The sequence below is a fragment of the Protopterus annectens genome, chromosome 11.part0, assembly GCF_019279795.1.
Source record: "Protopterus annectens isolate FY-2018-M chromosome 11.part0, PAN1.0, whole genome shotgun sequence".
Classification (NCBI taxonomy): Eukaryota; Metazoa; Chordata; order Ceratodontiformes; family Protopteridae; genus Protopterus; species Protopterus annectens.
The window spans coordinates 300822852-300841519 of record NC_056745.1 but is presented as its reverse complement, the minus strand read 5'-3'; the positions used below and the strand labels follow the sequence as shown (position 1 = coordinate 300841519).

Here is an 18668-nt window from a genome sequence, read left to right as displayed (position 1 = left end):
ATTTCTAGTTCAGTATAGGTGACTGCATTAAAAATGTGCTTTGCACACAATTGTGTACTGCCTTTGTAGTTGCAGACATAGTTAAAGAATGTCTTGTGGCTGCCCTTGGCCTGGAAGGATAAATTTACATCAAATTTGACTTTGGTACATTTTACTTGCCCTCTAAATTGTTTGTTTAGTTCAATGACAGTACTGTGGCCCTGCTGGGTGTTGCAGCTCCTAATTTTTGCCATGATTTTCTTCCTTTTGTTATACAGCCTACTGATGTGATTCCACCAGACTAGCTTGTGTATTGAGTTAGTTCTGCACTTATCCCTGGTGGGTAGAGCTCCCTCTGTGCAGGTATTAACATGCCTGTATAGAGTTACTATGAACAGTTTCACATAGGCAGCAGTGTTCTCAGAGTTTGTGGGAGATTTATATTTTGCCAGATTATCACAGGAAATAAGGCATCTATGTTCCTTCTGTCAACATGAGCAAAACAGAAGCACTAATCCCGAGAGGACTACTGAGAGACAGAATGTGGGCTCTCCAATAATTGGTGATCTTGGACCAAATGCTGCAAATTTTAAAGGCAAGATGGAACAAATGGGTTAATATCATAAGAGTTGCAGTGTGCACTAAACACTTAAATATGAAAAAGACAGCAACTCAAGTTTTAGCAATCTAATGGGACAGCCACCAATTTTTAAAGAGCAATTCAGATAGGATGTGGGTGGGTACTTAGTATTCTGGCTCTATGGAATATAGTGGAATGGACATCAAATTTAAACAGCAGAAGGAAATTAAATTTAAACAGCTGAAGGGAAGTAACTTCACAAAATGATAACGCTGTGCCAACAACAGCCAATGAAACAGAAGGAAGGAATGAAATATGTGGTCAAATTAACATAAGGGAGGGGCAACTAGAGAAACAATCAAGTTTAAAAACACAACAGTGGCAGGATGAGAGTGTGTGGACATTTTAATTTCTGTGCGACTCACAAGACACACAGCTTTGGTGTCTTTTCTAGTTTAAAAAATGCAATTGAAAGCAGAATGCACTTAAATGACAGTGTAATGAAATTACACAATATACAACACAGAAGAAAGCAATGAAGCAATACAAATTACAAGAAAGAAATATAAGTAAAGCAAACTAACTTTTCCCACAGACGACTATGGCAGAGTCTGAGTAAGCCTACCCAGAAAAGCCCCATGAGTGATAGTCCTACAGATCATCTGTTCCCTGAACATGAAGATTTGCGGCAATATCACTGTGGGGAGGATAACTATTTTTTGCAGCCCTGAATCCTTCCACATTCCCTTTAATATCCAAGAGGGCTGATGTGAAACTGCCCTTTGTGATCATGCAGTACATCCAAGTGACATTATCAAATGACCCTCCCACCCCATAGACAAGCGCCATGTATGACCTCTCATTTGTATCAGGGATTATGTGCCCCTCCAGCTGAAAAGAGGCCTTCAGGCTTAAGCCTCATTATTACACTAAACACTAGCTCCCACAAGCAAGTTAGTTGCTAGTTGAACTTGGCTCACCTAGGTTATAGTCAGGGCTTTATTCTTCTATATCCAACTGACATGGCTCAAACAATGTGCAAATATGTATCTGGAGTAATATCTTGCTGCAACCTATCAGTCTAACTTGACAGATTAATGAAGGCTCCACAGTTTATTATGTAAGATTAGAAATGACACAGAGGTTTCTACTTATGTAAGACTGGGAAAATGGAGGGAGAGATTGGGGATATCTGCTAATTTTATCACTGGAGGACAATGGCAGAGGACTAGAGTTCTGTGTGCATCATGGGTTAAAAGGAACAAAATGAAAGTAGGTTTATTGTTATATACAAGCTGTTGGGGTTTGAAGTCTACATAGTTCCGTAGAATGTTAATTTATACATGTAAAAAATTAGAGGTCTGTTCTCATGTCTTGTTTACAGCAAAGGTTAAACTAGGAGATACAAATTTCAGCAAGGCAAAAAAAGGCTTAAGAGTTTTGAAAGGAGGTAAAACAGAGGGGACTTGCAACAAAATGGGAAAGATGAGAACCTATTAGTTTTTTGCAATGTATGAAACTGTTTTCATTGAATGTTAAAAAAAGCTGATCAACCAGCTAAGAAAAGCATAAAGGAGACATATATAAAGCAGTCATATATCTGGAGTGTGTATTGTGGTATACACAGTTTGAAGAAACTGAGCATAAAAAAACACTCCTTGAGGGTAACTAGATGAGGATGGCAGCACAGTTTTTCAGGGAGCTTAGTGTAGGGAAGAAGTCCTCATTCTCGCAAGTGTTTGTCCTCTTATGATACAGAAACTGGCAAATGACATTGTTTTGCGAGGATCAAGGTCTTTTGGAAGAATCCAAGTCTATTGTATTAAAGTGTTTTTTGCCTCAAGATGGAAACAAAAAGTTTAGATAGAAGTGTGTATGTATGTATGTATATGTATGTATATGTATGTATATGTATGTATATGTATATATATATATATATATATATATATATATATATATATATATATATATATATATATATATATAATATATAGAGGTCTACCTGATTTAACCAAAAGCTTCAAATGCCGACAACGAGAACACAGACACCGGAAGATTGACAATGAAGAAAACCGAAAGTTGAAAATCCCAACGCTGAGAACACAGACATGTTAAGGTAAGTGTACGGTAGGGACAGACGTTAGGGTCAGGGTGCGGGTAAGGTAAGTGTGAGATAGTAACGGACTTTAGGGTTAAGGGCGGATTAAGTGAGTTAGGGTTAGGGTGCAGGTAAGTGTGCGATAGTGACGGACCTTAGGGTTAGGGTTTGGATTAAGGTTAGTGCATAGATAGTTGTATATGTAAGGTTTAGTGTAGGTTTGTAAAGTGTTTGATGTGCTTGTGTTGTGTGTGTGTTTTTCGGTAAAGGTATTTGTTTTGTTGATTGTCGGGATTGTGGTTTGTCAGGCATGTGAAGTTTCGTTTTTGTGGTGTCGGTTATCTCGTTGTTTTGGTGTGTCGGCGTTATCAGGTAGACCCATATATATATATATATATATATATATATATATATATATATATATATATATATATATATATATATATATATATATATATATATATATATCTAAAGTATGTATGTACATACAGTGGATATAAAAAGTTTACACAACCCTGTTAAAATGCCATGTTTTTGTGATATAAAAAAATAAGACCACAATAAATAATTTCAAAACTTTTCCCACCTTTAATGTGACCTACAATCTGTACAATTCAATTGAAAAACTAACAAATCTGTTAGGGGAAAAAAATATAAAAGATAAAAAACGTACAATATGCCGGTTGCATAAGTGTGCACACCCTTAAACTAATACTTTGTTGTGTGTGCATACGCTTAAACTAATACTTTGTTGAAGCACCTTTTGATTTAATTACAACATTCAGTCTTCTTGGGTAGGAGTCTATCAGCATGGCACATCTTGACTTGGCAATATTTGCCCACTCTTCCTTGCAAAAGGGCTCCAAATCTGTCAGATTGTGAGGGCATCTCTTATGCACAGCCCTCTTCAAGTCACCCACAGATTTTTTATTGGATTTAGGTCTGGACTCTTGCTGGGCCATTCCAAAACTTTAATTTTCTTCTGGTGAAGCCATTCTTTTGTTGATTTGGCTGTATGCTTCAGATCACTGTCATGTTGAAAGGTGAAATTCCTCTTCATCTTCAGCTTTCTTGCAGATGCCTGAAGGTTTTAGGCCAAAAGTGACTGGTATTTGGAAGTGTTCATAATTCCCTCCACTTTGACTAAAGTCCCAGTTCCAGCTGAAGAAAAGCAACCCTAAAGCTTGATACTGCCACCACCATGCTTCACCGTGGGGATAGTGTTCTTTTAGTGATGTGAAGTGTTGTTTTTGCACGAAATGTACCTTTTGGAATTGTGGCCAATAAGTTGAACCTTGGTCTCATCTGATCATAACACATTTCCCCCCACATGCTTTTGGAAGACTTGTTCTGCAAATTTTAGCTGGGCCTGGATGTTTTCTGTGTAAGAAAAGGCTTCCGTCTTGCAACTCTACCCCATAGTTCAGGCATATGGAGAATACAGGAGATTGCTGTCACATACAGTACACACAACGAGTATTTGCCAGAAATTCCTGCAGCTCCTTCAGTTTTGCTGTAGATCTCTTGGCAGCCTTCCTGACAAGTTTTCATTTTGTCTTTTCATCAATTTTGGAGGGACACCCAGTTCTTTGCAACGTCACTGTTGTTCCATATTTTCTCTCTTTTTGATGACTGTCTTCACAGTGTTCCATGGTATATCCAATGCTGTAGAAACTTTTTTGTACCCTTCACCTGATTGATACCTTTCAACAATGAGATCCCTTTGATGCTTTGTAAGCTCTCGCGAACCATGGTTTTTTCTGTAGCAGGCAACCGAGTAAATGTCAAGAAAATCCTACTAGGACAGCTGAACTTTATTTGGGGTTATAACAGTCTCTTTAATTGATGGCAGGTGTGTACCCAAGAAGAATGAATGTTGTAATTAACACAAAAAGTGGTTCAACAAAGTATTGGCTTAAGGGTGTGCACACTTATGCAACCAGTGTATTGTACGTTTTTTATTTTTTATATTTTTTCCCCTAAAAGATTTGTTTATTTTTCAAGTGAAGTGTAAGGGTAATAGGTCACATTAAAGGTGGGAAAAATTTTGAAATGATTTATTGTTGTCTCATTTTTTTATATCACAAAAACCTGGCCTTTTAACAGGGGTGTGTAAACTTTTTATATCCACTGTGTGCGTGTTTGTGTGTGTGTGTGTGTGTGTGTGTGTGTGTGTGTGTGTGTGTGTGTGTGTGTGTGTGTACACACACACACATATATATATATATATATATATATATAAATATAAACACACACATATAAAATATGAAAGAATAGAATATTCTGGAATGTAGTGACAAGTATTAGGAACATGTAAATTAGCCCAAGATTAGAATTCCAAGATTACAGAGATATGTGGGAATTTATACAAGTGACAAATAACTAAGCAATATTTTTCAGTAGAGTACAGGTCCCCTCATTCCATTTACTATTTACAGAAACACCAGTCAAATTCTAGGATCAACAAATATAACTTCATGTATAGTGGTTACCACACACACACACACATATATATATATATATATATATATATATATATATATATATATATATAAAAACCTAAAATTATGAAGGCAAGCTTTGCATACATATATATATATATATATATATATATATATATATATATATATATATAATAAACCTAAAATTATGAAGGCAAGCTTTGCATACATATATATTTAATCTCCAATCAGATGAGTACAAAACAGACATTCAGAATATTTATCTAGATTGCACAATCCTCAGGAAAGGATTATATTCCACTACCAGAGAATTGTTGATCTCGCACATGTTGACCACCTGATTCTGTCAACCAAACTGATGTTGATGTTGTGCCTATCTGATCACAAACAGAGCCATATGTTCTTTCTCTCTCTCTCTCTCTCTCTATATATATATATATATATATACATATATAAAAATATATGTATATTTATGCATATAACAAAACATTAAATATATATATTAAAATAAATGTGAGTATATATTTTAAACATATATTCATATTTTACACACACACATATATATATATATATATATATATATATATATATATATATATACATACACACACACACACACACACACACACACACACACACACACACACACACACACACACACACACACACATATATACATGTCTGTGTGTGTGTGTGTGTGCAGGGGGCACACGTAAAAACGTTTGAAACACCAAATGTTGACAGCATCAACATCAACAACACAATAAAACTGAAAAAAACAAATATCTGGGTGTGCCAATGTTTTTGAGCAACGTTTGTTGCAGGGGCAAGCCCCCCACAATTATGTACAGTAACTCAAAGACTGCACAATACTAGTGAAATGGCATATTGCCTGATCCCGGGGATTGTCAGTCTTGCACATTAGCTGACAATCTGTTTTATCAACAAAACGGATGTCGACAAAGACTTGTGATGAAATTAAGTGCTTATGTTGTAGCTTAATTCTTTAATTGTTAGCTATCTAGTGTGTACATGTTTCTGTTTGCATCCAATTTTACTGGATTCCAATGATTCTGATGCAACAAGTGTACCTGTAAGGCCTTTCTCCCCAGGCCTCTACTAAAAAGGGGGCAATTGTACCCAGATGGGCTATCCCAGTTAATAAATGCTTGGGAGTTTAGCTGGGGAAGTCAATAAAGGACTTATTGACAAAACTTTCTGAAGACATACTGAAGGATGCTGAAATCCGACTTTAAAACAACGGAAACTGGGTGGATTTGGGCTAAGCCAAAAGGTATAAGTGCTGCCTCTGTTAATTTCTATGTTCCAATCTTTTCAGGCAGACACTCCATGCCACATCTCGAGGTTAATTAAAATATGATTTATAGGATGTGAAATGATAATGTTAAAGCTACAATGTCCTGGGATAAGTCAGTTCCTGGAAAAGAAGTTAGTGGACTGGTGGTACTAGACCCACATCTACATCATGACAAAAATGACATGCAGATTTTACATTCATTACTGATGAATCTAAATGACGATGATATGACTGGTTCAACAAGGAGCAACAGAAGACTCTTGTAGAATTTCCTTTTGGTCATACCATGGGAAGATGAACAACTCCCCTTACATGATAAAACAAGCCAATGAGACCTTAAAACTGCTGAAAAGTGACAAGAAACTGAAACTATGGACCAATACATTTATACATCTTGGATACAACAACAATGGTGCTCTGGAAGAAGGAGCTGCAACAGAAAGAATATTGTATTACTGTGGCATTACTGTATCATTTGGGAAGTCATCTACCTCAGGGAACTACCACATTGACAACATGCCCCTAAGAGTTGACCCAGTTGCTTGGGATTTGGGAACTTATGTAGACAGCAAACTAACTTTTGACCAACATGTGTGAATTGTTATAAGACAGGCCTTCTGTACTGCCCGGCTTACAAATAAAGGAATTGTGTCTAGAACTAGGGATGTCTTTTGTCCACCTTTACTCAGCCTTCATTACACCAGTCATTGAATATAATGCCTCTTTTGGCTAACAGAGAAACCTTACCTGAAGGACACAAGGCCTAAACAACATGCCCTACATGGGCCGACTCAAAGCCCTGTCACTATACTCTACTCTGTACCCTACAGACTATCAACAGGTGACCTGTGGGATACAAGGCATCCTCCAATCCATTACTGATGGATTTACTGCACATTTGCAAGTCGAATGGCATCAAGAATACTTAGTCTAGGGATCTAAACCTCTTCTGCACTATCAACAGAACAGTTTAGTGGGGCAAGTATATCTCGTACAGGATACTGCTGCTCTGGAACGAAAACCCCATCCACATAAAACAAAGCCTGTACCTGTCCGTATTCAAGAGCAACTTAGGTCTATGAATGGGAAACAGAAAACTTACCCCTGGACTGCCCCCCCTATACTACTAATGAACAGAGGTCGCTAATAAATGCTTTACCTCATGCATGGGCCCCCTCAAATTATCTATGGTATAATCCCAGTTATTCTTATTAGGAGGAATACATAACTGTCGACCATGGGATGGGTAAGGCCAATCTATAACCAAATGGGATAGGTTATTTCGAGCATAAAAAGGGAAACTGGCTAGGCTTAAAATGGCCCACAAGGGCAACTAGCTTAGTATTTACCCATGAACCTACAAGATTAGACAAATTATCAGGGAACAGTAGAAAAGTGGTGAAACATGGGTCACTTAGAATGAAATCAGACACAAATTAAATCTAAACCGTTCCTTCAGTCTGCAATTCAAAGGGATACAGAGTACTGCAAAAATACAAGCTTTTAATGAATTGGTAGGGAGGACACCACCTATATTAACACTGTTACTTATCAAAGCGGAGGTATCCGCCTAATGATTAAAAAAAATAGTATCTAGATGAGTTTAGGACACTGGGAGAACAGACAGGTACAGTAGCAAAGAGACTGCAACAAAGTTGGGCTAAAAGACAAAAAAATAGTACTGTGACACTAGGTGACCTTTGCACCATTTGCCAAGATATGCTACTAAATCCTGGAGATTTGTAATGTTTATAACGTTTCTATAAATTCGTTTATACCCAGTGTGGTTGAGATGAATATTTGCCTGGCAAATCCAACATACTGGGTTACATGGCAGTGTATCTTTTGGTCTTGTCACAAACTTGATGCATATAAAATACAGTTGCAAGGCTTTCTGGGAAAAACTGCTTGGAAAGGCAGTGGTGATTTCTCCTAGGATATGACAAATCAAAGCAACTGACAACAATTAACATGAATTAGAAAATTTGGCAATGACAGTTGCTAAAAAAGGAAAATCTAGCAGGCGGAAAACAAAAACTGAACCAGTTGTGAATTAACAGATATTGCTGATGAAGCTGAGAAGAGAGAAAAGATTGCAAAGAAATACACTTAGCTTAAAGCAATCACACACATATGGAATTATTGTAATCTGGTCTAAAACAAAACAATCCGTGACATGCATGATAAAGTACAGTTGTGTACACTTACCATAAATGTAGATGTTCAAGTGTATTCACTGTTGCAGTCATTACATTTGAGTAATCTGCTGGCAGGTTGCCCTCAGTCGGCCTGAATAACAAAGTCTTGGGTCCTGCATTGGTTGCTGTCTCCTCTTCCATGACGTCAGGTTGTCAGGGGTATAAAACATGCAGCCGACGCCATTTTATTCAGTTTTTCTTGCCCCAGATGTGTCAGGGGAGCAAAAAAAAAAATATATATATATATATATATATATATATATATATATATATATATATATAAACAGCAATATATGACTTGTATCAATATAAACTTTACCTTCATCTAAAAGCAAATACACCACAAAGGCTTTAGAGTATAGTGAAGGAAAGAGAAGTAATAGAAAAGGGGGATGGCGGGTGGGTAACCCGGACTGCAACAGTGAATACACTCAAACATCTACATTTATGGTAAGTGTACACAACTGTACTACGTTCTTCGTGTTTCACTGTTGCAGTCATTACATTTGGGTAGAATCCCAACGCTATGGATGGGAGGATGGAACTAAATAGCATTAGGAGCGGCTATAAGGCCCTGCAGAACTGCAGTGGCAAAGCCTGCCCTGGATTTGGAAAAAGAGAGGCAAACGATAATGCTTTGTGAAGGTATGAACAGAGCTGCAAGTAGCAGCTTCTAGAATGTCTTTGGTTGGAACTCCTCTGAGAAAGGCTGCTGACGTAGAGGCAGCCCTGGTGGAATGTGACCCGATACCCTTGGGCACAGGTTTACCATGGTGCAAATAGCAGAAACGAATGCAGTGGCTTATCCACTTAGAAATAGTCTGCTTTGATATAGCCTTCCCCTCTGATCCTGAAGCAAATGCCACCAGTAGTTGCTCAGACTTTCTTAGAGATTTGGTCCTGTTTAAGTAGAATCTTCGTTATCTGTGTACGTCCAATGAATTCAGAATCCGCTTCCCCTTGTTCTGCGGATTTGGGTAAAATGTTGGCAGGTGAAGCCACACTGGATACCACCTTAGGCATAAAGGAAGGATTGGTCCTGAGGGACACCCTGTCCAGGAAAAAGTAATAAAAGGCTCCACAGCCATGAGAGCCTGTAGTTCTGAAACCCTTCTTGCTGAAGTGATTGCCAAAAGGAAAGCTGTTTTCCCCAAGATAAAAGATTTATATCCGCAGTAACTGCTGGTTCAGAAGGAGGCAGGGTGAGTTTTTCCAGCACAAAATTGAGGTCCCATGCAGGAGTTGGTGATCTTCTGGGAGGCCTTCAATTTTTGGCCCCTCTAAGATACTGTTTTAGCAGAGGATGAGAAAAGATGGGAGGCTCCATGTTGTAAAGAGCTGAGATGGCAGAGGCATGGATTTTTATTGAAGAAAAAGATAGGCCCTTGTCAAGCATCTCATCAAGTATTGTAAAATCTGAGGGATATTTGGTTTTGCTGTGTCTGTTCCTTGTGCTTGGTTCCAAGCACAGAATCTCTTCCATTTATCAGCATAAGATTTTCTAGTACTAGGCCTTCTGGCTTCCAAAATGACATCCATCACAGATTTACTGAGAGGTGTTGTTTGAATAATTAAATGATCAGCCATGCTGCAAGATTCAGAGTTTGGAGCGGAGTGTGCAGAATTTGATTGTTCTGCTGCGACAGTAGAGGAGGTATCTGAGGCAAGTACCAAGGAGGGAGTTGAGACATATTCCTTAGAATTGGGTACCAGTGCTGGCGAAGCCAGTCCGGAGCCATTAGGATCATTTTTGTTTTTTCCCGTCTGACCTTTAGTAAGACCTTGGAGAGAAGAGGCAGTGGGGGAAAGGCATAGACTGATAGTTTTTTCCAACTGAAGGCTAGGGCATCCACTCTCCACGCTTGTCTGTGATAAGTCCTTGTGCAGAATTTGTCCAGTTGATAATTTTGGGGGGGGGAGGCAAATAGATCTATGTCTGGGCTCCCCCATTTCTGTGTTACCATGCTGAGGATTTGTGGATTCAGTTTCAACTCGTGCGGGTCCATAAGATTTCTGCTTAGGTCATCTGCCAGAGTATTTTGTTTTCCTGGCAGGAATTGAGCTTGAAGATGTACTTGGTAGGTCAAGACTGTGTTCCACAATGCCATGGTTAGTCTGCAAAGGGGGGTAGGAATGTGTACCCCCCTGCTTGTTTATGTACCACATAACTGTGGTGTTGTCCGTCTTTATCAGTAGTTGTCCTGGATGAAGTAAGTCCTTGAAGGCTGTCAGAACATTCTGAACAGCTAGCATCTCTTTCTGGTTGATATGCAGATGAATTTGTTTTGGGCTCCATATGCCCTGAATGCATCTCCCCACCAGGTGGGCCCCCCAAGCATAGTCTGATGCATCTGTAGTAAGGGTTTGGGTGGCAGGGGGTAGAGTGAATGACAGTCCCTTGTTCTGGTGACATGTCTCTGCCCACCAAAGAAACTCCTGTTGTAGGCAGGGAATGAGAGGAATCAGGGTTTCCAGACTGTGACAATGTTGACTCCATAAACTTTTTAGGTACCATTGAAGTTTCCTCATATGCAGTCTTGCATATGGAATTAGTAGAATGCAGGATGCCATGAACCCCAAAGCCTTCAGAATTTGTCTTGCAGATAACTGGGTTTTTGTTACCATCTGTTTGAAGTATATTGTCAGTTGCCTTTGTTTGTCTGGCGTAAGGTAAGCCCATCTGGGCAGTTGTATTCAAGCTTGCACCCAGAAATGTAATTATTTGAGAGGGTACCAGTTGTGATTTCTTTTCGTTTATTGTGTACCCTAGGCATGTTAGAAATTTTTTTTTACAAATGCCAGATGTTGAAGAAGAATGTTCTTGTTCTCTGCTTGAATGAGACAGTCCAGGTAAGGATAAATTTGTATGCTTCTTTGTCTGCCGAATGCAATTACTGGTGCCAGGCACTTTGTAAAGACCCTGGGCGCAGTAGATAAGCCAAAGGGCAGTGCAGGGAAATGGTAATGCAAAAAACCTGCCATGAAGCGGAGGTATCTTCTGCACGATTTCCTTATTGGGATATGCAGGTATGCCTCTTAAGTCTAGAGTCACTAACCAAGCGTTCTTGCCCAGCATAGGCAGTAGCTGTTGTAAAGTCAATATTTTGAATTTTGGAATGTCCAGGAACGTGTTCAAAATCGATAAGTCCAGTATTGGACGCCAGGCATGGTATTTTCTGGGTACCAGGAACAGTCTTGAGTAAAAACTTTGTCCTTTTTCCTGTTCTGGTACTGGTTGAATCGCCTCCATATCCATGAGGGACATAACTTGTTTCTGAGCCTCTGCCCATTGATTTTGTGGTGCATCTGGCCAACTGTTTGGAATTGGCAAAGTATGGAAATGAAATCTGTACCCCTGGGATACTATGTTTAATACCCACTTGTCCTGGGCAATTAACTGCCAGTTTTGAGCATGAAGTGCTAATTTCCCCCCCAAGGGGGCTGCCAAAAGATAAGTGCTTGGTGAAGGTAAAGGGAAGTCATTGAGATTGCTTACTGTAGAACTGTGCTTTGTTTCCTCCAGATTTGGAGGTGGAGGCACCCCATTGCTTTGACCTGTAAGAACCCTGTGATTGGTATCTAGAGCCTTTTGAGTGCCTGGATTTGCCTTGAGAGTCTCTATTGGACACAGGAAAGGACCAATTTTTAGTAGGCCAGTGCCTACTGAACCTGGGTGGCTGCACTTGTAAGAAATCTTTTACAGTTTGCATAGATTTAGCTCTGTCTTCCATTTTCTTTAAAACCTATTTTGCCTTATTACCAAACAGAATATCATGCTGTAAAGGGGCATCCAACAATTTAGCTTTAACATGATCAGGCAGATTTTGCTCCTTGAGCCAGGCATGCCTTCTAATCACAGATCCAGTAACGGCGGCCCTGCAAGAGGCCTCCAAGGAATCAAAACCACATTGCAAAGTATGCTTTCTAACCTGTTCTGCTGCATGCAATAATTCCTGTAATTCTTTATTTTCCACACAATCAGAAATCAACATCATTTTCTGTTTCAATAAGCCCATAACATGCTGTTGATATTTAAGCATATGAAACTGGCAGTTTAACGCCCTAATTGCCACGGTTGCAGACGTGTAAACCTTCTTTCCCCATCTATCCAGCACCCTGGAATCTCTATCAGAGGGAGTAGGATTTTTGGCTGTAGAGGCCTTTACACCTTTGGGGCCCTGTGAGATAGTCTCAGGATCAGCAGCAGGATTTTTGAATACATTTGTGGGAGTCAGGAACCCTGTAATATTGGTCTGGCTTACTAGGAGCCAGAGGTAGGGAATCAGGAGCCATGCTTGATTCCAAAAACACATCATCAACAATGTCTAATACAGGAGGTATAGCCAAAGGCCTATGCTGAGGAAGAAGGAAATTCCTAAGCCTCTTTTTTGCTTCAGAGAAATCCTGACTCTCCCATTGAAAATGTTCCCTTAAAGTATGCAAGGTTTCACCAAAAAAATAATCCTCAGGAGGAGATGCAGATGGGATGGATTCTTCTGCATCTGAATCCTCATAGGGTGGAATAGAAAATTCCTGATCAGAAGAAATGGAAACCTGATCTGAAGATTCATAATCAGTGTCTTGCCTAGGCCTCTTAGCAAAGGGGGGGGTTGGGAATGCCTGATCAAGGTAATTAAGTCCTCAGCCATTTTGATCATCTGTTTTTTAGGCATAGGGGCCTGAGCATGTGGCTCATGCATAATTTTTTTAAGCTTAGAAGATGTTTTTGATCTTGTTTTTGAAGCTGGCGTTGGTTTTATATAAAAATGTTGAGGCCAGAAAACACCCTCAGAAGCCGGTGCCTGCTCAGTGGCTGCAGACCGATCCAAGGGAGAGACATCCGCGGGTTCAATACTCTTGCGGCATACCAGACTCCGCATGGGTCTCGGTAGAGGTCTGCGACTCAAAAGTAGCGGGTATCAGGGGCTGCGAAAGTGCCTCACTGAGTACCAGTGACTGGCTTAGGAGACACTCCGTCATCGGTTTTAGACCTCGACGGTCTGTCTCTTTCTTTGCGTTTTTTGTGAACTCCGGTAGTCAGATTGCTAACTGACGACATTTCAGGGTAATTAAATCTGGATCCAAAATATTTTGAAGCAAAAATATACCGACGCTTAATAATGCGTTAGTGAAATCTAGCAGAAAACCGACAGCAAGGCACGTTATGATCTGGGTCTAGGCAAGGAATACAGTACAAATGAAAATCCTTATGAGGTATTTGCTTCCCACAAGTAATACAATTATTAACTTTTACTGATATCGCTAAGGAGCAAGAAAAAGTTTCACCAACGGGGTACTTAGCTTAAGTTGAAGGCTTTGGTTCTGAAACTCGAATGCGAAAATTTCAGGAGTCAGCCGACCGGCACTTGCAAACTGCTTTTGCTTTGGGCACCATGCGGCAAGAAAGACTGAATAGAATGGTGTCGGCTGCATGTTTTATACCCCTGACGACCTGATGTCATGGAAGAGGAGACAGCAACCGACGCAGGGCCCAAGGCTTTGTTATTCAGGCCGACTGAGGGCAACCTGCCAGCAGATTACCCAAATGCAATGACTGCAACAGTGAAACACGAAGAACAGGTAAGAAATGTATTGCTTTTGTGAATCCTGCAAGGACTAAGTAGCAAAGAATATTGAACTATTAACTGCCCACACTGGAAGCATGAGTTGAAAGAACTCAAGATTGGAATCACTGCATTCGGAACATGACAAAATTAGAATGTATCTCAGTTCAGTTAGGCATTGTTCACTAAATGCCAGACATTATTTCCTATGTTTATGTTGTACTTAAGGTTAGTAAATAGAATTATGTCTTTTATTTGCAAAATTCCCTGTATCATTAGCATTTGATTAGGCTAATCTACTGAAGGCACCACAGAATGAAGAGTCACATCTGAACTATGGCTGAAATCACTTTCTTAAAGCTTGTAAAAAGTCTAATGGTGTACCAATTACTATCTGTTTTGTTTAACTTGGAAACAAATGCAACACTAGACTGCACATGCTTGTACTTGCACTCAAGATGTAGTAGGGAGTACAAAAAAAAAAAAAAAAAACAGAGAAACTATGTTGGAGAGGCCTTGTCACAAAGAATATTTGGCTTACCTGTATGAATCCAGGCAATATGACACCATATTGTAGAGCTTTTGCTGTCCTACGTTCTCCATAACCACCATGGTGCTTATTCGAAACATATCCCCAAATCCGTAATAAAGAATGCAGTCAGCATTGGCATCATCTCGACCTTTAGAACATTGCAGAATGTCAGATCAAACTTCCTAGTTAAAATCTTGCCTATTTACACAAAACATCACACTAGTAAACATTTCCCACATTTTAAAGTTGAAATTATTCCAACTGCTTATGATATATCCAAGAAAACACTTTAAAATGTATGGTTATGACAGCATTTGGTTAGACTGCAAATAAAAAAATAAAATATAAATTTGGCATTTTCTTCTCCATTATTTATTTGCAGCTACATCACAGACACTGCATTTTTAAACAGGTCACATGCATATACCTACATTATTATTTTTTTTTTAATCAGAGAGTAACCCTCATGACACAAAAAAAAAAAAAAAAAAAATATATATATATATATATATATATACATACATACACACACACACATACACACATATATATATATATATATATATATATATATATATAAACATACTTATAGTAACTCTACACATTACAAATGACTGCGAGCCTCTGGTAAGTGAAATGGAAGGGAAACTACTTTCTTCACTCAAATATCCTTTTTTTTTTTATTACATTAAGGAGAAATCCACACAATATGTTTAAGTGTGTCAAATGCATAATCCATATTCAATATTTTCATCCATGTATCTCATACTCCAAAAGACACAGGTTCTGCTTATTTAACAATGCTGCGGTTACCTATTCCATGGTCAAGTCTCTCAGCCTCATATGAGGTGCAACTGGCTGCATCTCAAAATATCTGGTGGGCTTTCTTTTGCTTATTTAGTTGCAGTCATTTGCAGTCTGCTACATTTAGCCTCCCTAAATTACCACTCTATATCAGGGTATTTTTACATCTGCGTATGGGTTCAGTTTATATTAGCTAATTTATTGGACATCTGTTGAAATTTCAGTGACTGTCACTATGGTCTTTGGAACTGTAGAACTACGAGTGTGATTATGAAGGAATGGATACAAAGAATGAGAAAGTGTTATACTGCAGCACTCTCCCTACTCCAAGTCATCATGTTCTGAAGTAGCAAGGGTGTGGGTGGTGCAGCCATCATCATGTTAGGGTTGCACAAGGCAAAGCACCCCTGCAACAATATAGGAAAGGTATAACAAGACACTTTTGGAATTACTTTTTTTCTGGAATCTCAGTTTAACTTACAAAGTGTTGGGACTCTTACTAACATGTCTAGCACTTCTGATAAAGAGCCAGTTTGTTTTAGCTACTAATTTTTTTTTTATCATATCTATGTGGTAGTGCTGCTATATTAATCTAATGTGGTGTTGTCTTAACATGTACAGTGCTCAGTTCTTGAAATAAATAAAATACATAATTACAACTAATTTACGAGATCACAATCACTTCCTACTCCATTTAACTCTGATGAAGAAAGCAGAACTGGGCAGCTGCTTTCTTGACTGTGAAAGGGGGACCTCTACTGTACATCACACTTGGATGGCTCTAAGACAAAGTTTTCTAATGCAACTCAGATTGTTTGGTGACTTTTAATTCTAGAAAAAAGATGGCAGACAGTAAAATGCTTAAGTTGGCAGCTACCTGTCACATTCACATCACATCCTTGCATAGGAATACCTGGTCCCTGTTTAGATATCATATCACTGCCTAACCGAACAAAGTCACCTCGAAGGACCAAGGCTTAACAAGGGCATTCATGGCCTGCACAGCTAGAAGAAATGATCATCAACCCATCTGCCATTAGCAACCTGGAAGGAATTGACAAGACAAAGAGGAAACTCAACTCCAGACTGGTGAACTTAATCTGCCAGTCCAGGAAGTAGTAGTGTGCATCCAACCCCTGAAACAGATCTAAAGTGGATGATGGTCCTGCAGCTAATGGCAGTGCACACTCACTGAATCATCTTCATAATGTCAGCTGGGGAGACGGAACATATTCACTGACGTCAGTCTCAGTGTTGCCATCCAGATGGCCAGATTTCAAATCTCCAACTGGGCTCATTCAGAAAAGGAAGGAACAGCACTGACATTTTATTTATTTATTTATTTTACATTTGTTGACCGGGATAGTCCAACTGGATGCATGTCCATTTTCAGCGGAGGCCCGGGGAGAAAAGCTCCAAGGGTAAGCAGATACAGCATTACAGCATGTTTCAAGGACAGCTCCAATGGACAGAATCTGCTGCACAGGATGCAAAGAGGATTTCCTTTAATTAACAGATGTACCAAATGACTGCAATGACAAGACACACTGCCGACAGGGAATCCCAGTGAAAGCTACCATCAAAAAACTCTCCTGGTATGGGAATAACATTAGCTCTTCAGCTAACACATCACTGCCAACACCAGCACTTTGGCAAACACACTAGGGACAGACAAAAGGTGAAATGTCAGCAAAATCTGCAAAAATGTGCAGTGTTTCCACAACAAAGGAAAGAAACATCCTGCCATTTCTAGACAACTGTACGTCAATAGGAATTCCTTTAGAGCTTGGACTGGTCTTGCAAAGGAAAAATTAACAGGGCAAGGAACTGCTTATTGCCTTCCTTGGTTGACAGCAAGTCTTCCCTTCTTTTGAAGAGTCTCAAAATTTCCTGCAAGGATTTTCAAAAAAGGTTTCCTAAAGTATAGTTGTGTAACATTTTACCATAACAATAGATGTCTTTCTCTTCGCTGTTGCAGTATTCTTTATGTAAGGGATCTCCTGCCAAGTACAGTCCACTGTCCGGCCAGTATACCAAAGTCTTTAGTATTTACAGGCACTGTACGTCACACGTATGCTCTCTGAGTAAGGTGTAGGGCATAAGGTAAAGTATGGATGCACACAATTCAGAAAGTACAGTTGTGTACACTTATCATAAATGTAGATGTTCAAGTGTATTCACTGTTGCAGTCATCACTTTTGAGTTATCTGCTTGCAGTAGCCCTCAGTCGGCCTGATTAACAAAGTCTTGGGTCCTGCATCGGTTGCTGTCCCTTCTTCCGTGACGTCAGGTCACCAGGGGTATAAAACATGCAGCCAATGCCATTACATCGGTTTTTCTTGCCCCAGATGTCAGGTGCCCCTTTAATGGGAAGCAATTACATCTATAAATATACAAGGATATACCGCCAACAAAAAAGCAAATACACCAAAAAGCTTTTGAGCATAGTAAAGGAGAGTAGAGGTATAACCAAAAGAAGAAAGGAGGCTGGAGGGAGGGTAACCAGGACTGCAACCGTGAATACACTTGAACATCTACATTTATGGTAAGTGTACACAACTGTATTATGTTCTTCGTGTTTCACTGTTGCAGTTATCACTTTTGGGTAGATTCCCAAAGCGAAGGATGGGAGGACGAATTTAGATAGCATTAGGACCAGCTACAAGGCCCTGCAGGACTGCAGTGGCAAAGCCAACTCTGGATTTAGAGAAAATTGGCAGATGGTAATGCTTAGTGAAAGTATGTACAGAACTCCAGGTAGCAGCTTCTAGGATATCCCTGGTAGGGACGCCTCTGAGAAAGGCTGTAGAGGCAGATGCAGCCCTGGTTGAGTGGGGTCTGATCCCCTGTGGGATAGGTTTTCCATGGTGCTTGTAACAGAAATTAATGCACTGGCCTATCCACTTGGAAATGGTTTGCTTTGAAATAGCCTTCCCCTCTGCCCCACCAGCAGTTGTTCAGATTTCATTTGAGGTTTAATCCTGTCCAAGTAGAATCTAAGTTGTCTGTGCACATCTAAGGAGTGCAGTATCCGTTCCCCTTTGTTCTGTGGATTAGGAAAGAAGGTTGGCAAATTAATGGACTGATTAGGGGCCACACTGGATACCACCTTGGGCATGAAGGAGGGATTGGT

General features: G+C 39.5%; 1 protein-coding gene across 1 annotated transcript in view; it reads right to left on the bottom strand.

The window, feature by feature from the left end:
• The window catches only part of RECQL (RecQ like helicase), a 608801-nt gene that overhangs the window by 210822 nt on the left and 379311 nt on the right, over window positions 1-18668 (bottom strand). Inside the window, exon 12 of the mRNA XM_044087808.1 lies at window positions 14741-14879. Within this exon, the coding sequence (XP_043943743.1) occupies window positions 14741-14879 (139 nt within the window). The remainder of the gene's footprint in view (window positions 1-14740; window positions 14880-18668) is intronic.